This window comes from Microcaecilia unicolor, chromosome 2 (assembly GCF_901765095.1).
Source record: "Microcaecilia unicolor chromosome 2, aMicUni1.1, whole genome shotgun sequence".
Taxonomy (NCBI): domain Eukaryota; kingdom Metazoa; phylum Chordata; class Amphibia; order Gymnophiona; family Siphonopidae; genus Microcaecilia; species Microcaecilia unicolor.
The window spans coordinates 323,618,556-323,644,427 of NC_044032.1; the positions used below are offsets into that span (position 1 = coordinate 323,618,556).

Consider the following 25,872-nt stretch of genomic DNA (forward strand, 5'->3'; position numbering starts at 1 on the left):
GTTACGGACCAAGAAAGGGATCTGGGTGTCGTCGTCGATAATACACTGAAACCTTCTGTTCAGTGTGCTCCTGCGGCTAGGAAAGCGAATAGAATGTTGGGTATTATTAGGAAAGGTATAGAAAACAGGTGTGACGATGTTATAATGCCGTTGTATCGCTCCATGGTGCGACCGCACCTTGAGTACTATGTTCAATTCTGGTCGCCGCATCTCAAGAAAGATATAGTAGAATTGGAAAAGGTGCAGCGAAGGGCAACTAAAATGATAGTGGGGATGGGACGACTTCCCTATGAAGAAAGACTAAGGAGGCTAGGGCTTTTCAGCTTGGAGAAGAGACGGCTGAGGGGAGACATGATAGAGGTATATAAAATATTGAGTGGAGTGGAACAGGTGGATGTGAAGCGTCTGTTCACGCTTTCCAAAAATACTAGGACTAGGGGGCATGCGATGAAACTACAGTGTAGTAAATTTAAAACAAATCAGAGAAAATGTTTCTTCGCCCAACGCATTATTAAACTCTGGAATTCGTTGCCAGAGAACGTAGTGAAGGTGGTTAGCTTAGCACAGTTTAAAAAGGGGTTAGACGGTTTCCTAAAGGACAAGTCCATAAACCACTACTAAATGAACTTGGGGAAAATCCACAATTCCAGGAACAACATGTATAGAATGTTTGTACGTTTGGGAAGCTCGCCAGGTGCCCTTGGCCTGGATTGGCCGCTGTCATGGACAGGATGCTGGGCTCGATGGACCTTTGGTCTTTTCCCAGTGTGATACTTATGTAATCTCTCCCCTCCTATTCGGTATCTCACTTTTGGGTTTCTACACCCCACCAAATGGATCACTCTGCACTTCTTGGCATTAAATTTTAACTGAATATACCATTCTCACCAGATATTCACTATAAATAATTATTGAGAGCTTCTTTTTAATTAATTTTTTTATATATATGCAGTACTCAGTATTGCTATTGTGCTTCTATACCATAATATAGCGTACCAGCACAACTGCCCTCCAACATCATAGCACTGTGCCTGCCTTCCTGCCTTCTTTTTGAGTATGTCGCTTTTCTCTAAGTGTAAAAGCAGTGATTCTTAAAGCAAGATTTAAAGTACTTAGCTTCAGGCGGTTGTACTCAGTGCCCGGGCCATATATTATGAGCACTGCATATATATAAAAAATTTAATTAAAAAGAAGCTATCCAATAATTATTTATAGCAAACCTGCCATGAGTGGGAAAGTGCGGGGTACAAATGTAACAAAATTAAATATCTGGTGAGAATGGTATATTCATAAAAAGAACAGCTCAAACACCAGTTGAAAGAATTGGAGCCCGAAGGTAGATGAGAGATTAAATTTTAACTGCCATACCCTCGACAATTCTCTCTCTCGGAGATCCCTTCTCATTGTTTCTACTCCCTCCAGGGTATCCACTCTATTGGCTATCTTCATGTCATCTGCAAAAAGGCAAATCTTTCAGCAATACCTCTCACAAATATATAAAAAAAAAATGGGCCCCAGCACCAACCCCTGAGGAACCCCACTGCTCACCATCCTTTCCTACGAGCGGATTCCATTTACCACCACCTTGTCGTCAACCAGTTTTCTATCCAGTTTACCACTTTCGGTCCCAAGTTCAGCCCTTTCAGCTTATTCACGAATCTTCTGTGGGGGACCATATCAAAGGCTTTGTTGAAATCCAAGTAGATTGCATCTAGCGCATGGCCTTCATCCATTTCTTTTGTCACCCAGTCAAAGTCAAAGAGATTCATTTGGTAAAGCCATGTTGCCTCATGTCCTGCAACCCGTTGTCTTCTAGAAAGTTCACTATCCTTTCTTTGTAATTTCTTGAAAAATTACATCTGCCCATATAGAGCTTTTAGACCTAGCACGCTACATTTCTCTTTCCTTAGTGGCACTCCAGATGGGTCAAGATGCTTGGGAAGTACCAAAGGGTCAGAAAATCTGAAATCGGACATCAAAACCCTGGTCCCAATGGCCGCATCCCTGAAGCCTGCAAATCAATCCTGTAATATAAGACGCCACGCCTCTTGGGGAGTGTGCCTTGAGAACTGAAGATACCAAGCACCTCTGAAGGAGACAGGCAGAGGCAATTACTTTCTTGATCCACCTAGCAATAGAGGCTTTAGATGCTGCCGCTCCCTTGTTAGGGCCACCGAACAGCACCAACTGTCCGACCTGCAAAATTCTTCCATCTTCTGCTAGTATTCCAGCAATCCCAGCTGGACATCCAGACGAGCCAAACACTGCTCTCTATCATCAGAGAGACAGCCCGATTCACATGGAAGGCCAAAATCACTTTGGAAATGAAGGAAGAACTGTTCCTAAGATAACCTTTTCCTTGGAAACTACCAAAAATAGCTCCTGGCATGGCAAGACCTGTAATTTAGAGATCCTATTCTCCAAAGATACTGCCACCAAAGAGATAGTCTTCAGGGAAGATGCTGCCAGAGACTCAAAAGGAGGATACATACCCCTCCAAAACCAGATTCAGGTCCCACGGGTCACTGAGGTCATGTGAGCTTCAACCTCCTAAGAATAAACAGACTACATCCAGCAAAGATGCTAAAGACTTACCACAGACCACACCATGCAAACAGGCCAAAGCCACCAGCTGCACGACTCTAACTTAAGCTAAGGACATAGAACGCTTAAGCACTACTACTTAACATTTCTAAAGCGCTACTAGGGTTACGCAGCGCTGTACAGTTTAATGAAGGACAGTCCCTGCTCAAAGGAGCTTACAATCTAAAGGACGAAATGTCAAGTTGGGGTAGTCTAGCAACTTCAATATAGTGGCAATCACTTTAGAGTATCCTTTCTTTTTCAGATGGGCCCTCTCAAGAGCCATGCGATAAGCAAGAATGGAGACTGGTCAGGCATATCCACCTATTCTGGCATATCCACCTATTCCTGTCACAGCACACCGGATATGCCATCCGCTGTCAACCACATCATATCCCCGTACCAAGGCCCATGGGACCAATCCAGCACTACCAGAATTACCAGGCCAGGATGCAACTATACTCTATGATGCATTCCACCAGCAGCCATGGCAGGAACACATAATAGGGAGTCCTTCGCAAAAGAAGGACCAATGCATCAATTCCTTCTGACCTCACCTCCTTCCAGCAACTGAAATAGCATGAACTTGAGCAATGAGTCATTGCCATCAAATCCAACTCTGGACAACCCCAGCCACAAATCACCTTCAAAGGCTTCCCATAACAGAGACCATGCCCCTGGATCCAAGGTGACTGCTCAGAAAGTCCGGCTGCATGTTGTCAGTATCCCCTACATGCACTACTGAGAGATCTGAAAGATGAGATTCTGCCCATTCCAGGGTGGCAGAAACTTCCTGCCTCCATCTCATGACTTCTGCTAATTTACATATGTCACAGTTGTGGTATTGGAGAGCACTGAAGGCCTTGCCTTCAAGAACTCACTGAAGGCCTAGTCTCCAGCCCAACCATTGAGCTTCTTCTGCTGACCAATGCCCCAGGCCACTTGACAGGGACAATGGGCTACCCAGCTGCTGAGACTGGCAGCTGTTACTTCAGTCCCCTTTAGGGATTCCAGACTCATGCCCTTCTTCAAACTGCATTTTACACCTCCCCCTCATTGAGGACCACGCTTCTTCAGCATATCATCCTGCGGAAACTACTGCACTAAGAACCACCAAGTACAAGGGCCATATGTGCGCTCTGGCTCAAGGAATTGCCTCCAGAGATGCTACATTGGATCCCAGTACCTGGAGATAATCCCAGGCATGAGGAGCAGAGGCCTAAAGATGACAGATCTGACCCTACAGCTAGAGAATTCTTCTCAGCTGCAGAAACAGACAACCCAATTAAGTATCAACATGAACTCCTTGATATTCCAGGGACTGAGGAGACACGATTCTTGGCAAGATTGACTATTCAGCCCACCTGTTTGAAAAACTAGACTACAGGAGCTGTGTACCGTTCACTAATCTGGAAGGAATTTGATTCCTTCCCTGCACACGGCCACTGCTACCACCAGGTTTATCGTTTATTTTCTATACCGTCACTTCTTGCATAGCAAATCAGAACGGTTTACATCTTATAACTATTCAGGTAGGGGGGTCACGTGATGCTCTGAAGAGAGGAAGACGTGGTCCCGCGCTCTCCCAGGCCCAAGCTCCTTCAGATTGGACTAAATACCAAATTTTTTAAAGATCGGGATTCAAGAGGCATACCAACAAAAGTCTACTACCCCATGGACAAATACTTAACTCGCCAGCGAGAGCAATGACGAGCAGAGGGGGGAAAAAAGACAAAGACAAGCTAAAGATGCCAGACGGCATGGCGAAAAGCTCGACGTCGGGCGGGAGCGCCTCGTTTACAACAGAACAAATACAGCAAATTACAGAGGCGATGAGTGCTGCTCTGGACCCAAAATTAGAAAAGCTGTATGCTAGAGGAGAGGGAGGAGTCAAGATGGCACCGACACGCTGAACGCTGCAAACCTGCTGTCAGGTTCCCAGGTTCAGAGCCCGCGGGGCCGGGCTCTGGAGCAAACGTGAGCCCTTGGGCTGCTGACGAGAAGCGACAGCAGCAGGCAAAACCCACCAACCAATGCTGGGCAAGCACACCGACACCGGCAGGGACTGCAGGCACTGCCCAGCGAGCCGGAACACACGGACTGGAACACTGCACTGGAATTCCCCGGACTGGAGGACACAGGACTGGAACCCCGGACCGGAACACTGGACTGGAACCCCAGACTGGAATACTGGATTGGAATCCCCCGGACTGGAGGACACAGGACTGGAACACTGGACTGGAGCACACCGGACTGGTCCACACAGCTTCACCTGCACTTAGCTACTAAGCCCCCCAGGAGTTGAGCTCCTGGGTTCGAGTAGCCGGCAGGACTTACTGGACGACACAGGGACCAGGACTAGAACAAGCTGAACTGAAGTGCACCTAACTCCTAAAGTGAACAAAAGTGTTCCTAAGCCCAGCACCAACAGAAAAGCTCCTAAGCCCTCCACTAACCGCAGTGCTCCTAACAGAAACTAACAGGGGTGCCCCTACGCCCTACACTAACAGAAGTGCAGGGAAACCACAAGGGAAAAGGAAGGGAAGACAAATGCCAGACCTAACACTGGTGCTTCCTAGTAAGCACCAAGCTGCAGCAGCTAAACACGGGTACTCACCCCGGTGCTTCCTAAGCACCAGCTACAGCAGCTAAACACAGGTCACGAGGAAAAGCGGGGAAAGCACAAGGAAACAAGCAGGAAAGCCAAATACCCAAACAACAAAAGGTGCTTCCTAAACACTTAGTAACAAGGGTGCTCCCAGCACCAAACTCCAGCACTGCACTAACAGCAGTGCTACACACCGTAGCAAAAGGGAAAGCAGAGGAGCCAAAGGGAAAAACAGGGAAGTCAAACACACAAGACACAAGTGCACACTGACTGCACTAAACTAACCTGGACCTAAAGCAAGTAGCCAGAAGCAAACGTTGCAAAGGCCCTGAAGGAAAGAACACCACTTCCTTATCAAGGCCCTCCCTGATGATGTCACACTCCCTAGACCCAGGCAACAGCACACTGACCCAGAGAGCACACTGAAACCCATAGAGGCCCAACCCACACCAATGCAACACCGTGAAACACTTGAAGCCAGTACACCCAAAGAGAGTTAGAGCAACTCAGACTACACCCACAGCTGCAGTGAAGTGAGACAATTAGCCCCAAGCTGGCAGCAGCCGGCACAGAGAGACAGAGCCAGCTCAGAAAGGACAGAGAAAAGAAACAGAAGCCAGCTAAGAAGCTGACCCCCAGGAAAGAGTTAAGTTTGAGAGGGGTTCTGACCCCAATCATAACACCTGCTCAGAACAATTTGCGGCTAAACTTGATTTTCCACAAAAAAATAATGCCCCACAAGCGAAAAGGATTGGTGAGAGCCTTACCTTCTCAGGCTCTTACATCCCCTCTGATGCAGCGAACTCTGGACGGATTTGCAATTCGGCGTCCACCAGGTGATTCGGGAGGAGGAAACCCGCTTGACGCCAGTGCAGGGGCTCAGACGTCGCTGGAAGTTGAGACCTCTTTGTCTCCCCCGACTGTTGGTACTCCACTCTGCCCAGCCACGATTCGGGAAGGGGTTGCTGAACTACAAGCTCTGGAAGTCGGAGGCGGTGTGGCCAGCGGAGAGGGCCCCCTCCCAGAGTTGGAGGCGGCTGTTGAAGGTAAATCGACGCGAGAGATTCCGCCAAGAGTGGTAAAGCTTGACATGCTTTGGCACTCAATGCAAAAAATGCAAGATTTAATAATAAATTCTACTCAAGAGACCAAAAAAACTTGCTAATACTGTAGGCCAGCTATCTCAATCTTTGGATAAGCTGAAGCAAGATTTAAAGGATCAGGAAAAACACTCTCAGGAAGAAGTGAAAATTAATGAAAAATTTACTGCAGTGATGAAAGATAATATGTCTATGCGTCAAAGGATTGAACAAATAGAAAACTATAATAGGCGATTGAATATGCGAATTCTTAATTTCCCCAAACCAGTAGGAATGTTACCATATGATTTGTTCAAAAAGTTTCTTGTGAAGAACTTAAAATTTTCAGCTCAAAATATTCCGCCGATAAATAAGATTTTTTTTTTTTGTAATTTATATAGTTTATTGAAAACACAATATCACAACTTCGTTATAACATAACATAACACTCCATTTCTCATATTAGTTTAACAATTCTTCTCTATATTTTATACATTTTCTCCCTTCCCCTCCTCCTCCCTCTCCCTCCCTCTCCTCCCCCTCCCCCCCCCCTTCTTTTAGTCCCCAGTATATTATATCAACTACATCTTATTCCGCATCTTTCAAGAGTTCCTGTAATCGTGTCCATTCTTTTGCTTCAGAGTTGTATCTCCCTATTCTTTTGTCTGTTAATTTGTCCAACTCTGTGAGCTCCCTTAATTTAACTTTCCAATCAGCCTTTGTGGGCCCCGTTTTACTTTTCCAATGGCGTGCTATACCCGTTTTCGCTGCTGCTAGCCCTATCCGTTTAATTCTTTGTTGCCATTTTTGCCCTCTGTGATTTCCCCACCCTAGTAAGCACCATTTAGGTTCCTGAGGAAAAGGAATCTCCAAGACCATTGATAATTCTTTCACAATGTCTTTCCAATATTCTTGTATCTGGCCACATTCCCACCATATATGATAGAATGTGCCTTTCCCTTTCTCACACCTCCAGCATTCCACAGAGGCTCCTGGGTACATTTTATTAATTTTTTCTGGTGTATAGTACCATCTACTTAGTATCTTGTATGCATTTTCTTTGATCAGCACACAGACTGATGTTTTCTTAACTTCGGTACACACCCTCCTCCATTCGGCCTCACTTAATGTCTGTCCCATATCTTTTTCCCATGCCTCCATAAAAGCATGTTTTCGAAAAGCTTGGCCCCGAAGGTGCCCGTATACCTTGGAGATTCCCCTGCCTGACACATCAATTTCTCCCCATAAATTCTCGAATTTCTCATGTTCTACTGGCGGGTGTTTTATCCATTTTTCTGTTATAATAAAGTGTTGGACTTGCATGTATGCGTATTTATCTGTCTCTTGTAACTCATATTTCTCTTGGAGTTCTTCAAATGTCCTTATACGACCTCCATCCATTAAATCACGAAATCTGATCAATCCCTTCTGAAACCATGTGGAGAAGACCCTCGATTCTTTCCCCGCTGGGAATCCCTCCTCCTGCGTAATCCACGCATATGAGGATCTCTGTTGTGTCCCCCTTAATTTATTTTTTAAGGTACCCCAAAGAGTTAACAAGTGTGTTATAAACGGGTTCAGAGTCAGTTTCCCATAATTTTGTTCAGGAATGGAGGCCCACAAAAGACCCTCCAAATATCCCTCTCTGACAAACACTTGTTCTAATGTGGTTATGTGTGACAAGTCTACCTTGCACCATTCTGCTATTTGTGTGATTTGTCCTGCCCAGTAGTACCATTGCATGTTTGGCATTTCTCTCCCTCCTTCCTGTACTCTTCCCCACATTATCCTCTTGGGTAGCCTGGCCGGTTTTCGCCCCCAGGCAAATTTCCCTAATTCTGATTGCAATCTTGTCAACTCTTTGTTCGGTATTGGGATGGGTAGTGTTTGAAACAAAAATAAAAGTCTTGGCAGGATATTCATTTTTATTACTGCTATTCGCCCCCACCATGATAGCCATCCTGACCCCCATCTATTCAAATCCCTCCTCACTGAGCTAAGCAGGGGTTCATAATTCCAAGCATATAGATTCTGTAAATCTTTGGGGATTTTTATTCCTAGATACCGGAAGCCCAGTTCCGTTATTTTAAAATTGCACCTTTCCTTCAAATATTTACACTCTGCCTCTGTTATTGTAATACCCATTATTTCAGATTTATCGTAATTTACTTTAAATCCTGCTTGTCTCCCATATTCTTCAAGTTCCTTAACTAGGACAGGTAGAGTGTGCATCGGTTGGGCCTACGTAAAATAGAATGTCGTCAGCGAATAGCGCAATTTTATGTTCCTTTCCACCTAGTCTTATTCCCCTCACCTCATTCAGGGTTCGAATTCTCTGCGCCAGGGGTTCAATAGACAACGCGAATAGTAGGGGCGATAACGGGCATCCCTGGCGTGTCCCCCTCTGAATATGGAAAGTTTCCGAGTATCCCCCATTTATCTTTAATCTTGCAGTCGGTGATGAATATAGCCCTTTTATCCATTCTATAAATGGTATTCCCATGCCCATTACCTTCATTACCTCCCATAAATATTCCCACTCCACTCTATCGAACACTTTCTCGGCGTCTATTGCTAACAGCGTCAACGAGTCCCCTCTTCTTTGCGCCCCCCACATAATATTCAACGTCCGTCTGATGTTATCAGCAACCTTTCTATTTAATATAAATCCAGATTGATCTGGGTGTATAAGTTGTGGCATTATACGGGCTAGGCGGTCAGCCATGACCTTTGCAAGGATCTTAACATCAATATTTAATAATGAAATAGGTCTATATGATCCACAACATGTTGGGTCCCTTCCTGGTTTTGGTAATACTGTAATACCCGCTATTTTCATGCTGTTAGGCAGCCCATTTCCTCCAAAGTTTGCATTTCCAACTCTCACCAATATTGGGGCTAATTCCCTTCCAAATACTTTATAAAATTTCCCCGTGTATCCATCCAAACCCGGTGTCTTCCCTCCTTTTAGCCCCTTGATTACCTCCAATACTTCCTTCAATGTTATGGCCTTCTCTAGTTCCAATTTCTGAGTCTCCGTTACTTTGTGTAGTCCTAGATCTCGTAATTGACTTTGTATGTCCTCTTTGGGGACTTTTTCCCCTGGCGCATATAATTTAGAGTAATATTGCACAAAGGCTTTCCTAATATCCTTATCTTGATATACCAATCTATCCCCTTGTGTTTTTAGTTTAGTTATTAAGCTCCTTGTCTGTTTTTGTCTTAAACTGCGTGCCAACATGGTCCCCGCTTTGTTACTAAATTCAAAAATTTTTTGTTTCATCAGGGTTCTCTGGAATTCCATCTTACTTATCTGTATTTTCCGGAGTTCCCCTCTACATTGTGTTAGTTCTCTGAGTGTTTTTGCATCTCCCTGTAGTTGGTGTTGTGTTTCTAATTGTGTTAAGTTTATCCTAATTGTCAATTCTGTTGCTTCTCTTTTTTTTTTTTTATAAGTGCCTTTTGCTATCAGATGTCCTCTAATCACAGCTTTTAGGGCATCCCATAAGGTACCTTCCGATACATCACCCCTGTCATTATTTTGGAGGTATTCTATTATCTTCATACGTATATCTTGACAATCTTTCTCCGCAGCTATCAGAGATTCATTTAGTCTCCACATCGTTTCCTTTCTCTCTATCTCTATTTTTCCCGCCAGTACCCATACTGGTGCGTGGTCTGATGTCTGTATATTTTCTATGTCTGAGTCTTTCATGTCCCCCCATATTGATCTGCTCCCCCATATCGCATCTATCCTTGAGTATGATTTTTGGGCATGAGAATAAAAAGAGTATGTTTTTTGACCTGGGTGTTGTATCCTCCATATATCTACCAGATCTAAATCCTTCATTAATTTAAGAAATTTCCCCCTATGTGTTCTCGCTCCCCCTCCTCTCCCCTGTGAATGGTCCAGTCTAGAGGCAGTCATGTTGTAATCCCCTCCCATAATTATCTGTCCCCGTACAAATTTACTTAGGCCTAAGCCTAGTTTCGTGAAAAATGTTCCCTGTCCCTCATTTGGTGCATATACATTGATAAATGTAATCAAGTGGTTCCCTACCCTTCCTTTAATTGCTAAGCTTCTCCCATCTTCCCCTTTGTATATATCTTCTTGTACAAATCTTAACTGTTCATTGATGTAAATTGCCAATCCACCTGTCTTCCCTCCCTTGGGATCTGCCAACTTAGTTCCCTGCCCCAGTGTTTTATAGCTAATCAAATGCTCATCTCGTCTTTGGATATGGGTTTCCTGAAGCATTATCACATCTCATTTTAATCTTTTCAGTTCTTTAAGAACTATGCTTCTTTTCCCGGGATTATTCAAACCGTTAACATTCCATGATCCTACCTTTATTCCCCTCCCTCCCCTTTCCCTTCCCTCCCCCCCTCTTTTCCCTACCCCCCCAGTGGGCTCCTGTTTTTGGCCCTGGACTCTTCTGGCCAGTGCTACCCTGGAGGAAGTGCATCTGTGCCAGACGGCTGCCCCCATATTTTTACATCATCAATTCCCTCCCCCTCCCCCATTTACATTTCCCTATTTCCCCACACCAAGCATATTGCATCAATTAACCAGCACTATGGTTCTCATAGAATATACTACCACAGTTCCTTTAAGTTGACCTCTGGTTAATTTCTCAGTCTTTTCCTCTTGTTTCTCCCTCGAATCTGGCTTTGTCCGGGGATCTATTCTTCTTTTCTCTTCCAATTTTCTGCCATCTTTGATTTTCCGGGGTCTGTTGTCTTTGTTGTCGTCCTTGTTCTCCTTCTTTATCTTGTGGAATGTCCGAGCAACCCATGTCCCTCAAGCTTTTCCATGCGCCTTCCACCGTCTGAATTCGCCTCGACTTGGTGCCCACTGTTACCAAAATTCCTCTTGGGTACAGCCACCGGTATCTCAGTCCTGCTTTTTGCAAATACATTGTGATGTCCTTAAGTTCTCTCCGTGCTTGCAGGGGTTTTTTTGCCAAATCCTGGAAAATTTGTATTTTATTATTTTCCCATGTAATCTCTTTCAAGGCCCGCGCTTTGCGCCACACTGCCTCTTTGGTATTATAGTCATGGAAGCATGCTATTATATCTCTGGGCCCCTCAGCTCTCTGTGGTCCTAATGTCCGGTGTGCTCTATCAATTCTATATTTGTCCGGATTGGTTAAGTCCTCACTTTCACTCTCCAGATCCATAATGACTGCACAGATTGCTCTTATTGTTTTGGATGCGTCTTTATATGACTCCACCTCTGGTACTCCTTTAAATCTCAGATTGCATCTTCTAGACCTGTTTTCTAGGTCTTCTAGTTGCATTTCCAGTGCTTCTCTGCATTGATTTTCTTTTTTTATTGCTTGCTGCATTTCTTTTATCTCCTCCTCTACACCGTCCACTCTCTCCTCAGTCTCCGCCACTCGTTTCCCCATATCTCTCAATTCCTCCCGCAGCTCTCCTATTGCCGCCTGTATTCCTTTTCTTGTATTCACCATTTCCGCTTTAAGTTCTTGGAACCAGCGTGAAACATCCATTTTATCTGTCTCCAAGTTTTCATCTACCATTTCCTCGTGCTCCGGGTCTGATTCGGAAACTCCGTCCACCATTTTGAAATTTCGCGACGCTACTTTCGCGCCCGCGCTTCTCCCTATTCCAGGGTTTTCCGCGGCGTATTTGAATTCAGCTAGTTTCTTCCGAGCTGCCATTTCTTCTGGTGTTTAGATTCCTGCTTGGCGAGGGTTTTCGCCGCGTTTTCGGGGAGTTGGAGGCTCCTTTTACTTCTGGCTCTGCAGAGCTCGTTTGTTAGGCAGCCATTCGGTAGCGCTGACGTCACTTCCTCCAAATAAGATTTATTTTTTACCTACAAAGAAAGATCGAGAAGGTGCTTTGGAGGAAGCTGAAGAATTGAACAATATTTCCCAGATATTGGAGGACTCTTTGTCCGAGGTGACAACTAGAGCTACCCTCCTTGTATCCTTCGTATTTGAGCAAGAAAGAAGAAAACAGTTTCTGGAAATGAGAGGAAACCAGGTCTTTAGGGGCAACTTTCTTACTTGCTTATCCTTGCAAGTGTGTTATAAAATATTTAAATATAAAGTATGTGTTTTTTGTACCAACACAATTGAGAGAATTTATAAATATGAAAAAGCTTGTCAAATGATAAAACCAACATAAAGTATTGTATGGTGGTATTTAGGGCTAGGCCTTTCCTTATACTCTTTCTTTTCCTTTTTATGTTCCCCTGAACTATTTGGACTCCTTCCTCCTTAATTGTGGTCAAAGGAAGATATGGTGAAATACTAATGTTTTTCTTTAGTTAATTATGTTTCCACTTGAACGGTATGTATTAATCATATCTGTATTTCATGTAGCAAGTATAATGCTTGTAAAGCTATGAAAATTTTCAATAAATAAAAAAAAAATAAATAAATAAAAGCTGTATGCTAAAGTATCGAGCCTAGAGGCGCTCATAACGGAGACCACTCACAGAACTGGAGAGCTTGAGAGACGGGTATCGGAGGTGGAAGACCTGGCGGGCCCTGCTGCACAACAAGTAAAATCTATGGCCAGTACCTTACAAGCGATGTCGGCAAAACTCGACAACCTAGAGAACATATCCCGACGAGGGAACCTACGGCTGGTGGGGCTGCCAGAAACTGTGACAGGGTTCTCTCGTCGGTCCTAGAAAAGTGGCTGGCGGACGAGTTTGCTCTGACTGACAGCGCGGGAAAGCTCTGTCTTGAACGGGCCCATCGTATACGCCACAAACAAGATGGAAGGCAGCTTCCACGGACAGTGATTATTAAAGTGCACAATTATGTGCACAAGGAAGAAATACTGGGAGGGTCTCGCCAAAAAAGAAACGAGCTTAGATACGATGCACATCAGATACGTATATTTCAAGATTATTCAGCGGCGCTGCAAGAGAAGAGAAAGAAATTCACCCTGATTTGCAAAGCACTGCATGAGAAACAAATGTCTTTCATGCTGATCTATCCTGCAATCTTAAAGATCCAGCATGAGGGAAGATGGAAACAGTTTGATGATGCACAGAAGGCGGGAAAATTTGTGAATGAGCTGAAGGACAGTGCACAATGTGGAGAACAGGACTCAGAGACCAGATGAGTTGCAACTAAGAACTTAAATGTGGTATGCGTGCGGAGTACGTATACAGAGGTATGCCTCGGGAGATATAACAGTGAATTCGGTATTAGAATGACAGTTAATTTGTGCTGGAGCGGGAACTGGGAGGTGCAGGAAGCCCCTTATACCCATTTTTATTATAATGGGGATGTGTTCAGAGGGGTTGGGATGGGAAGTTTGGCGGGAGGAAGAGCGGGAGGGTAGGAGTTGGGAGGGGGAGGGTAGGACTCTTAAGCGAAGCACAAGAATGGAAGAACAGGAGGGGAAGGCAAGGTTCTTAGGAGAGTTTGATATATGTTCAGGGAGGCCAAGGGGCCAAAGGAAGGATTGCACTTGATTTATTGAGGTGGTTCCCTGGGGGGAGGCTGGGCCTCTGGGGGGAGACAAAATGGAAGGAGACCTTTCAGTACGATGGGCTAGACTGTAATGGCTAACCAGTTGGGGAAAAATGTAAGACTAATCTCATGGAATGTAGGTGGTATCACGTCGCCGGTTAAGCGGGCAAAGATACTGGGCGCGCTGAAGAGACATGGGGCGGGAATTGCCTGCATTCAGGAAACCAGACTATCTTCAGAAGAGAGTAAAAAATTGAAGAGACACTGGGTGGGAGAGGTATTGTGTTCCCCAGCCTCAGGGAGGCGCGGAGGGGTAGCTATATTACTTAATAAAGCTGTTGCAGTGGGGGCGAGGTTGCTGTTCGCAGATAAAGAAGGGCATTATGTAGGAGTGCGGTTGAACCTACAGGGACAGACTAGACTGCTGGTGGCAGTGTATGCCCCGCAGACTGGAGTGAAGAAATTTTTTGCAGATCTATTTGCACAGTGCCAACAATATGGGAAGGACCCAATAATAGTGACGGGGGATATGAATCAGGTCCTGGACCCACAGCTAGATAGAACGGGCGACTCGCGGACGAGGGGGGCCCTGGGCGTAGAGTACTGGAGGCCTTTTGCGGAGGACTGGGGGTCGTGGATCCCTGGAGACTATTACACGGAGAGTGATTTTACGGATACCTCGAGGGCCTACGGGACCCAGTCAAGACTTGATTATATTCTAGTGTCGCAAGGGCTGTTCCCTCAGTTAGTGGAGGCGGTAATTGGTACTGAGGAACTCTCAGACTATGCTATGATCTGGGTAGATCTTGAACCTCAGCCCTATTATCAAGGGTCGGGAGGCTGGAGGTTCCCGGTGTACCTTTACTCCTCACCGGAATTTGCCAAATATCTTGCTGTCATCAGGGGAAAGGTGATAGCATATGTCAGCAGGAGGAATCGGCAGATAGCACAGAAGGTGGTGGAGCTGGAGCGGAGGGTGAAGAAAGCTAGAAGGAGGTACGCGGAGAGCCCCACTCAGATCCTGTTAGAGTCCTTGACAGCTGCACGGACAGAGTTAAATAGCTTACTGCATGAGAGGCATGGGCGGGCGACGGTGGTACGCAAATATAACTTGAATAGGTTCGGAGATAGACCAGGGGGTATGCTGGCACGGCTCATTAAAGGGGCTCGTAAACCACATGTGGTAATGAAACTCCGTAGCGCAGTGGGAACCAGCACCTCGTACCCAGAGCATATAGCGAAAATTTTTAAAGCGCATTTTGAAGTTCTATATAAAGGAGGGAGAACAGAAACAGATCTGAGCACTCAGATCCGAGAATATTTGAATCAAGCTAATATGCCACAGTTACAGATGGGTCAGGCAGATTCCCTGGATTCTCCCTTAAGTGCAAAGGAAGTGCTGGCGGCAATACAGGCACTGAAACAACACTCAGCACCAGGCCCAGATGGGTTTTCGGGGGAATTTTTCAAGATTCTTAAAATACAACTAGTGGGACCCCTGTTGGGACTGTATGAAGAGGCAATTGAGAGGGGTCAGTTCCCTAGATATGCCAATGAAGCACTAATTAGTCTGCTCCTCAAGCCAGGAAGAGATCAGACGGAACCAGCAGCGTACACACCCATCTCCCTTATAAATGTGGACATTAAGATCTTGTCGCGGGTCTTGGCAGAGAGGTTGGCACAGGTGCTGCCCTCAATAATTGGAGGGGAACAAGTAGGTTTTGTCAGGGGCCGCCACTCAGTACTAAATGTGAGAAAGTTAATTGCGGCAATGATAGATGTGCCTGTAAGAGCACCTGAGGGTCTGGTGATTAGTTTAGATGCAGAACGTGCCTTTGATAGGGTATTATAGACATTTATGTTTGAGGTACTCAAATGGGTCAGAATTCAGGGGTGGTTTCTGCAGGCAGTTATAACGCTATATACAGACCCGCGGGCGAGACTTCTGGTAACTGGAATAAGAACCGCAGAATTCTTGATAGGGAAGGGCACGAGACAGGTGGGAGGCAGGGCTGGTGGTTAGAAGGTGGGGATAGTGCTGGGCAGACTTATATGGTCTGTGCCAGAGCCGGTGGTGGGGGTGGGTGGTTGGGAGGCGGGAATAGTGCTGGGCAGACTTATACGGTCTGTGCCAGAGCCGGTGGTGGATAGGCGCGGCGGGTGGTTGGGAGGCGGGGATAGTGCTGGGCAGACTTATATGGTCTGTGCCAGAGCCGGTGGTGAGAAGCAGGGCTGGTGGTTGGGAGGCGGGGATAGTGCTGGGCAGACTTATACGGTCTGTGCCCTGAAAAAGACAGGTACAAATCAAGGTAAGGTATACACAAAAAATGGCACGTGAGTTTATCTTGTTGGGCAGACTGGGTGGACCGTGCAGGTCTTTTTCTGCCGTCATCTACTATGTTACTATGAGACAGGGTTGTCCCCTGTCACCGTTGCTCTTTCTTATCTCCCTGGAACCATTATTGTGCTCTATCAGGACTAACCCACAAATTAAGGGGATGAAGGTAGGTAAAGAAATAGTGAAGCTCCTGGCATATGCAGATGACCTGCTGCTCTTGGTGGATGACCCGCAGGCCTCGGTACTATGCTTGTTAGCGGAGATAAAAAGATATGGGGATCTACTGGGGTTTAGTTTAAACCTTTCAAAATCTCTAGCACTTCCTATACTAAACATAACTAAACAGAAGTGGGTAGGTCCTTTCCCTTTTAGTTGGGCACATGGGCAGTTGAAATACCTAGGGGTGGTGGTCCCAGTCCAGATGCATGAATTGTACAGGGAGAATGTAATGCCATTGCTAGTAGAGACTAAACGCTTGCTGGAAATTTGGGGTTCTTGCCCTCTCTCCTTGGCGGGGCGCATTGCTCTATATAATATGATGATAGCCCCTAAGTGGCTGTACAAGTTTCAGATGCTGCCGTTGTACTTGCGGGGGAGAGAGGAAAAGAAATTAAAGTAATATTACGAATGTTTTTGTGGAACAACAGGAGACCCTGAATAGCCTTAGAGGTGTTATATAAACCCAAAGAGCATGGGGGCATGGGGCTACTTAATGTTCGTTATTTAACGATCTCTTGTACCATGAGGCATGTCAGAGACTGCTTACAGGGACCCAGCATTTCACGAACACGTGTCTAGAGGCCTCCATGACACCGGAGGCATACCTGAGCTGCCTACTCCATACCACAAAAAAAGAGACCAGTGGATACATCACCATTTAACTGTTTTGTGCTCTCGGCACGAGCAACATGGAGATGGCTGTGTCGCAGGCATGGGTTTTCCGCAGCTGCAACCCCTTTTATCTCTCTGAATTTGAACCCTGACTTCCCAGTTGGTACCTCCGCAAAAGCGTTTGTACGCTGGAGACAGAAAGGAATATACTACCTCTATCAGCTGCTAGATGAAGAAGGACAGATTAAAGCCTTTGGAGACTTACAGAGGGAGTATGGAATTTCTGTGATTTTTATGCATACACCCAGGTGAGACACTATGCCCACGCGTTAGGAGCATTTAATCATAGTGAAAATGTACAAGATATTTTGTCTACAATGCTTACATTAGGAGCTCAGAGTGTTGTGCCGCTGCGTTTCCATCATAGATCTCTCCTAGATACGACAGAGGACATTGACTACATTAAAACTGCAACAGACTGGGCGCAAGATCTGGGAACTACATTCACGGCTGAAATGCTACAGAGGTTTTTACTAGCTATTCAACACAGCACCCCTTTCATTAGACAATGGGAGCAACAGTATAAGTTCGCGTTGTGAGCTTATATGGCACCGGCCAGAGCGTTGAAAGCGGGCTTTGGAACAGGAACTTGCATTAAAGGCGGAGCGGCTGTGGCAACGCTGGGGCATATGTTCTGGCTCTGCCCGCTTATCTATCAGTTTTGGACACAGATTTTAACAGAGATGAGTTTATGCTGGAAGCAAAAAGTGGCTGCTCACCCACTGATCTTATTTGATAGCTTTGATCTGACAAAACCCATCCCTGCAGGTCTAGTAGGCTTCCTCCAGCGAGTAACAGTGGTTAGGAAAAAAGTGATTCTGCTTCAATGGAGAGAAGCCCTAGCCACCTCAAGGGAATTGTGGAGGACTAAAATGAGAGCTTCTCAATTTAGAGCTCTGTGGGATAGCCATCTCGGCGCGCAGAGACAGTGATGTGCTTGCATTTCAAAGAGTGTGGCAGAGATATTGGAATACACTTCAACCCACCATAAAACGACAGATACTGAACAAGTTAACCAGAATACGACAGCATTTAGAGTCGCCTTCCTTTTCATGAGCTGACTGTTCTTTCATGTGTATTTTTAGGAGTTGGGGCAGGGGGGGAAGAGGGGAGGGGAAGTACGAGGGGAAGGGGAGAGGGAATAGATGTAAGGCTTTTAGGATTACGTATTAAGATGGGGAACGAACCTGTGAAGTAGGGGTAATGGGGAGGAAAAGGGGGGGAACGTTCTTAAAATATTTACTAATGCTCGACATACATGATTTCGCTTAGATATGTTGTTAAAGATATTTTTGAAACATGTGACTCTGTACTTTCTAATAAAAATGATTTAAACATAACTATTCAGGTACCTGGTCAAAGGAGCTTGGCTGTAAAGTCCCGTTGGCTTTTCTACAGGACAGTATTAAGAAGCTATACACTCAACGCTTGTCAATTCCTCAAAGGGAAAAATGGTATTTTCTCCTCCGATTACACATATCGCCGCGAAGGGCCTTTAGGGCAAAAATATCGGGGTGCGGCTCCTGCTTGAAGTGTGGGGGAGCTATGGCAACACTGGGTCATGTATTTTGGACCTGTCCGGCTGCGAGTCGATTCTGGAAAGGCTTACTGGAGGCAGTGGAGGACATGTGGGGATGTACGCTGGTGCAGGACCCGCTGCTCCTTTTCAATTGCTATACGTTTACAGCTTTGCCCCTGGCAGGGTTTAAGGGCTTCATGGGGATAGCTATTTTGGAATAGCTGCCATTTTAAAGTCCTGGCTCTCTCGTACGGGTCCCTCTTTGCAATGGTGGCGAATTCAGTTGATCCATCAGATGAAGATTGATAGGTGCGAGGTTAAACAGATGGGAAGCACCTCGGGAGCTAGGTTTAAAGCACGGTGGGAGGCTCTCTGGAACACCCTTCCCATAAAGGGACGAAGTTATATTTTGAATTGTTAATACACTCATTCGTATAGAAGGCATAGGAGGGAAGAAAAGGGGAGGGGGTGGGTTGGGAAGGGAAGGGTGGGAAGGGGGGAGGGGAGAGAAGGGGGGGAAGGAAGTTAAAGTATGTATAAGATGACATCGTTATTGTTACAGTTTGTGTAAACTTGGTTTTTATAACATATCACTGGCCTAATTTTTTGTTGATCAATGGTGTTATATTTTGATGTTCATCAATAAAAATTCTTGAACCATTACTATTCAGGTACTTGCATTGTCCCATATGGGCTCACAATCTAAGTATATTGTACTTGGGGCAATGGAGGGCTAAGTGACTTGCCCAGGGTCACACAGAGCTGCAGAGAGAATTGAACCTGGTTCCCCAGAATCTTAAAACACTGCTCACCTTGGAAAACGTCTAAGGAGCAGTCACGAGACTCAAGGGCAGCAAACAAAACTGAAAATTCCACCCCAAAGCAGCAAAACACAGGCATCTCTGATGCAATGTGTGATTGGAAATATGGAGATATGCTTCAAGATCCAGCAATGCAGTCTAAACAGGGGAATTTCTCATAACTATGACCGATGCAGCATTTTCATGCAAAACTGGGTATTCTGAGGACTCCATTCACCTGCTTAAGATCCAAAATCAGATGAAAGATACCCTCCTTTTTGGGCACAACAAAATAAGCCCGTTCTTCCTGAGGCAACCTTTGCAACGTTTCTCTGACAGCTCCCATTTTCCACCGGGAACAGCAGGTAAGACTCCATGATTAAGTACGAAAGAGGGCGCCTGAATGACACTCCAAGTTCCACTGAACCTACCAAGGTGATAGTGCCTAGCCTCTCTAAAACGGTAATGTGCAGAACCAATTACTTGTACTCTGGTGTTTGTCCTCCGGTAACTGGGGAACTTTAGTCCCCTAAGCCATTCACTAACAAGCATGGACCCCCAAAAATGAAGTGTACAAAGCTTAGATCCAGAAGCCATATCTGCCATCCTCAAAGTTTATTACAGCAGTAACCTGGGAAATTAATTCCAAACAAGCACCTTCCTATGGAAAAAAATACAGACCAACATTGAATCCCCTGGAGTCAGGTCCCCCTCCTCCCTGAGGTCACCCTCCAGCACCAGATCCTTCATACCAGTTCTGCTCCAAATCCACCAATTCATCAGTCCACCCACCCCACCCGTAGGTGGCAGACGGAGGGGGGGGGGGCGGGAAGAGAGGGGGAGCGGCGGTGGCGGCGACGACCTCAGGGGGGGGCGGCGGGGGAGCTGTCATTTCAAGGAAGGGAGAGAGGAAGGGGGCCGGGGCTGCGTAAAAGTTCTGATTTCAATGCAGGTGGGAGGAGGGAGCGGCGTACCATAGATGCAGCAGATGCCTGCGATTTTTTTTTATAATACCTACAGTGAAGAACGTCCATAAAGGACAAGCATTTTTGCCCCCTCCCGATTTTTTTTTTTTTTTTTACATTTTATAAGTTTTTGAAGCCCGCACAGCCCCAATGAGAAGTACAGACCTCTCGTTAGCTTTCCCGGCGTTTTCTAGCGTTAGGGCAAGCGGAAAAGCTTAGTGCATCTCATTTCAATAGGGTTTCTACACAATTTGCTCATCTGCATTCCGTTTGCGTTAGCTGCTACCGTCGTCAGAAAAAAGTATTTAGTGCATGCCAGGGTTTACTACTTGCTCGTTAATGGCTCGTTGTTGGCTCGTTATTGCCTCGTAAAGTTTAGTGCATCTGGCCCTAAGAGTTCTGATTAAGGTTATTTTGAACAGTAGACTTAGCCAGAAAAGAAATGGGGTTTTTGCAGTATCTGCTATTTCAGACTGTGATAGTAAGTTACACTTTTTGTTTATTAGGTGTTTTAAAGCATTATGAATCTATTTTATTTTCTCTTGATGTAACCTTAAGTCTTTAAAGACAGAACTAGGCTTATATAAACCAAATTCAAATTAAAATCAATCAAAGACTACATAACACACTTATCCTAAAACATGCTTAACAGGCAGGGATACTTGGCTTAATTTTACATTCTACATGTCATACTGGGTAGTAGTGGTAATACTACAAGATAGTTCTATGCACCACCTCAGAGGTGACTACATTTTCTACATCTATGTCCTGGAATGCAAACAATGATCAATGTGTATAACCATGTGACAAATTATAGAGCAATGTCCCACCTTCTCCAAAGTCCTCCTGGTTCAGGGATGTTTCAGCAATTGGTTCAAATTCCTTTGTCATCAGTATAAGAGTTTCCTGCCCTACATGGAAAACAAAGTCATTAAGTAACATGTCAACATGCCATGTCCTCAGCTTTCATAGCAGAGCAAGGACATGGCTCAAAGCACATTTTACAACAACCGGAGGAAAATCTTTTAGCAAGTGAGATGCTGTGAAAAACTGTTTAGAATTGGTAGACAGTTTCCGAACAGCCTAAAGCAAAGGCTACTTCCCAGGCTCCTGCAGGCCCTACCTGTCACCAGAAGAACCAGCTCCTGGTCAGGACTCCAGCTTATGACACTGAGACCACTGTCTACAGTTCCAACACACTCCAACTGCAAGTGAAGCCAAAAGAAAATATTAAGACTAAGTTCACATTATAGGCGCTTTTTATTACACCATTTGAACATTATATGCCAACCCACAGGTGTTCATTAGAGTTAATGGGGTGTGTAATGAACCCCTTCGTATTCAGAGAGGTACCAGACAGGGACCCCTCCTGTTTGTGCTCGTCTTGGATCCTCTGATTTGAGAAATTGAACAGAACCCTGAGGTAAGAGGGATTCACCTAGGTGTCTAAGAATTTAAAGTTGCGGCCTTCGCAGATGACATTCTAGAGCATCTAGTGGACCCCGGACTTCCCTCATAACTCTCTTGGAGAGCGTCATAGAATTTGGAGATTTCTCAGGGTTCGTTGAAGATGCTCAAGTTGGAGGCTCTGGTGACTGACAATCACTTGCAGAAAAAAATTGGGGGTGGGGGGGCACAGTTCCCCCTCTGTTGAGCTAATGGTCACTTGAAGTACTTGGGAATTCAGCTGCCTGCAAACCCTTGTAAAATTATATGCTTATAATATACCAGACCTGCAGCAGTTTATTAGATCTCGCTTGGAGACCTGGAACCCACTGCCTGTGCCCAACTGGCAGAACTGGCTCAATCCGAATGACCATCTTTCCAAAGTGGTGCTATGCATTTCAGAATCTCCCCCTGCAGCTTAAGTATCAAGATATTCATACATTTAATTATTTAATCACTAGATTTTGTTGAAGATATAAAAAGCCTAAGCTAAGACAACTTTTATCAGGGCATGTGGGGCCGGGAGGGTTAGATCTACCCAATTTCCACCTTTACAAATCAGGTGGCCTCCTACAGCATTTGAGAGATTGATCTTGAATACTGATTTGTTCACCCCTTTGAATATAGAATGGGCCTGGGGAGAATCATTACACTTAGCTTTTATTTTACATGCCAGTCTCTTCCCTCACATTTCAGAAATAGTGTTTTAAGTCTGTTCTCAGCAAAAGACTTGGAGGCGGCTTTTGTGCCTTTGGGGAAAGAACCCCTCTTGAACTGATATACTTCCTCTTTTGGATAACTGATTTTTTTTTTTTTTAAACCTGGGATGGAGTCCATGATGTTCTCCAGATGAGCAGATCAGGGTAACCAATATTTATATCAACTAGTTAGAACAGATGGGTTGTTGCGGCCCATGGGGGATCTTCTCGGATTCCACTAGGAGGAGGGCAGATGCTTTTGTTTCAGGCAACTATGACATTATGCGTCAGAGCTATGCAGAAAAACCCTTTTCTGTGGGTCTATTTCATGCTTTTCAGAATTTTTTCAGGAGGACTCCCCTCAAGAGGTTTCTATTTCTCAGTTCCATAGGGCAGCCAATTTATCCCTTCTAAAGATTTTAGTGCTGTACTTCAGTTATAGTATCTGGAGTTGGGCATCTGGCTAACTAATTCCGACTTCTTACAACTAGTGGAAGCAATACCTTCTTACAATGGAAGTGCTGCTCTGTGTCATTTTTGCCTAGTCGCAGAAACAGGTGTACAGAGCAGGAGTGATTTCACCAACAGGTTGCTCTGAATATTTATTTTATTTGTTACATTTGTATCCCACATTTCCCCACCTATTTGCAGCCTCAATGTGGCTTACATAGTACCGGAGAGTTTGCCGACTCTGGTATGAACAAATACAAAGTGATGTTGTGGTAAGATGAAGTTCATGTGGCATAGCCACATTAGGGAATCGTACAGCGGGAGGGTTGTGTTATGTCTATTACGTATTTTAGTTTTGTTGTATTGCAGGGATCCGTTATTTAAGTTGGATCGGTAGGGTATGCCTTATTAAACAGGTGAGTTTTTAGTGATTTCCTGAAGTTTAGGTGGTCGTAAGTCGTTTTCACGGTTTTTGGTAATGCGTTCCACAGTTGAGTGCCTATGCAGGAAAAACTGGATGCGTAAACTGATTTGTATTTAAGTCTTTTGCAGCTTGGGTACTGTAGGTTTAGGTATGTTCCTCGTTGGTTTCTTCTTTTTGAGTCCTAACCACTGCTCACTTGCCTGTACCTTTATCCCCTCCTCTTTAATTCCCCTTGCCTCTTAATTGTTCTGTCTGTTACCTGTCTTATTTAGATTGTAAGCTCTTTGAGCAGGGACTGTCTTTATGTGTATGATGTACAGTGCTGCGTATGCCTTGTAGCGCTATAGAAGTGATAAGTAGTAGTAGTAAGTTGATCAAATCTATCATGCATCCCAGGGCTTCACCGTAGATAATTTGTGAACCAGGGTACAGATTTTAAAAGCAATGCGTTCTTTGATTGGGAGCCAGTGCAGCTTTTCGTGGAGAGGTTTTGCGCTTTCAAATCACATTTTTCCAAATATAAGCCTAGCTGCCATGTTCTGAGCGGTCTGAAGTTTCTTTTGGATTTGCTCTTTGCATCCCGCATAAATTCCATTGCAGTAGTCTACGTGGCTTAGTACCATTGATCAGTGGCGTAGCCAGACCTGACATTTTGGCTGGGCCCAGAGCTAATATGGGTGGGCACTACATTATATATTTATTTATTTATTGCATTTGCATCCCACATTTTCCCACCATATATGAGTAGTGTGCTCTACTTCTAGCATTTTTCCTCTCTCCCCCTCCTTTCATCCAGCATTTCTCCTGTTTCTCTCTCCATCTGACCAACCAGGGTCTCCCCCTTGCTCCCCTTCCTTCTCCCCAACAGCTTGTCTCTCCACTGCCCTTTTCCATGTCCCCTCTTTCTCCCACCATCTTTCCATTCATCTTTCTCTCTGTACCCCTCTTCTATCCAGCATCCCAACTCTTCTTTCTTTCCATCCAGCTTCTCCCCTCTCACCTCCATCCAGCACGTCCCCTTTCTCTCTCTCTCCCTTCCACCATCTTCCCTCGCTCTCCACCTTCTGACCAGTGTTTCCCTCCTTTCATCCATCTTCTCTCTCTTCCTCCTTTCATCCAGCGTCTCCCCTTTTTCTGTCCCCATCCAACATCTTTGATCTCTCTCCCCCCCCCCCCCCACCATGCAACATAAACCCTGACACACTTTCTTCCTCCACCCCTTCCAAACAAAATATTTTTTGTATGCTCCTCCACCCCAGCATTTTTTGTTTCCACGTACCTTAGTTCCCCAGGCACCCAAACGGCTGCTGAGATCAGCCAGGGAGCTCAACTGCATCTCATCTACACGCTGCCACTGTGAGCAGCCTCAACAAAAGAAGAAAGCCATATCTCACTAAAGACATAGACTTGAAGCAGTTCATAGGAAGACTACCAAAATGGTATGGGGTCTACACGAGATTTAAAGGGTCATGGTTTTGATATAATGTCTTTCTGTGTTTATAGTTTTATGTTATGCAGGTATTTTCTCTGTCTCGAGTAGGCTCACAAGTTTTTGTACCTGAGACAATAGAGGATTAAGTGACTTGCCCAGAGTCACAAGCAGGGATGGGGTCATTACTTTTTAAAAGTACTTAAATAAAAAGGTAAAAGTACTAAAAGTACTGGTTTCAAAAGTAGTAAAGTAAAAGTTATTATAAAAAAAAACTCAAGTAAAAGTAATATAGTCTCTTAAAACTATGTTTTTTTAATTACAAAGCAAAAAATATTTTTAACAAGTTGAACATGCAATTATTTTCTGTTTGCGTCCTCACACAGCATGATGTATTTTTTGTTATTTTGTGGGCTGAATAAACACCCCTGTGAGTCTAGGAACATGTAACCAGCACAGAGCATAGTATAGTGGGGCTGAACCCAAACCCGAAAACAAATTTGCCATACTCTTCTCTCTTTGCTGTTGTCAGATGGCAGGAAGGTGAGAACAACACTTCATTCATAGGAGTCAGCAGCAGTGGGCTCTCTGTGCTATTGTCCAAAGCTGCACCACTTCCACTCAGTGCCTGTAGGTCCCCCCCGGCCCCTGCATAGGAAGGTGCTGCGGCTTCCAGGGGTTACCTGCAGAGGGAAGTTTTGGTTAAAGATCATTAGTCCCCCTGTGTCTTTCACTCACCTCTTACATGTTACTTCCTATTGGACACTTTGGCTCCCAAGAAGGACAAGCTTTAGAAAGGTGCGAGGTGAAGAAAATGAAGCGCGGGGCCACCGCCGCAGCAGCCTTCAGGCATGCGCTGTTGGTCTGCCGGTCCTCAGCCCCCGGAACAGGAAATTGACGTCAGTGGGGCAGAGGACGGCAGAGCCGACAGCGCATGCCTGAAGGCTGCTGCGGCCCCCGCACTTCATTTTCTTCTTTTGATGAGGCTGCTCACAGAGACGCAGCGGCGGCGGTAGCGGCAGAAGATCATCTAAGCAGGAGACTTTCCCGCTTTGGCGGGAGTCTCTCGCTGAATGTGTGGGAGACTTGGCAAGTGGGTGGGCGGGCCTGAGCCAATATTGGGTGGGCCTGGGCCCACCCAGGCCCACCCATAGCTACGCCCCTGCCATTGATTGTGTCAGATTG

At 45.3% G+C, this 25,872-nt stretch overlaps 1 protein-coding gene across 1 annotated transcript in view; it reads right to left on the reverse strand.

Annotated features, from left to right (window-relative positions):
* Positions 1-25,872, reverse strand: part of ELP1 (elongator complex protein 1) — a 1,128,708-nt gene that overhangs the window by 1,076,375 nt on the left and 26,461 nt on the right. The window contains 2 exon segments of the mRNA XM_030194341.1: positions 21,071-21,151; positions 21,364-21,445. Coding sequence (XP_030050201.1) covers positions 21,071-21,151; positions 21,364-21,445 — 163 coding nt within the window.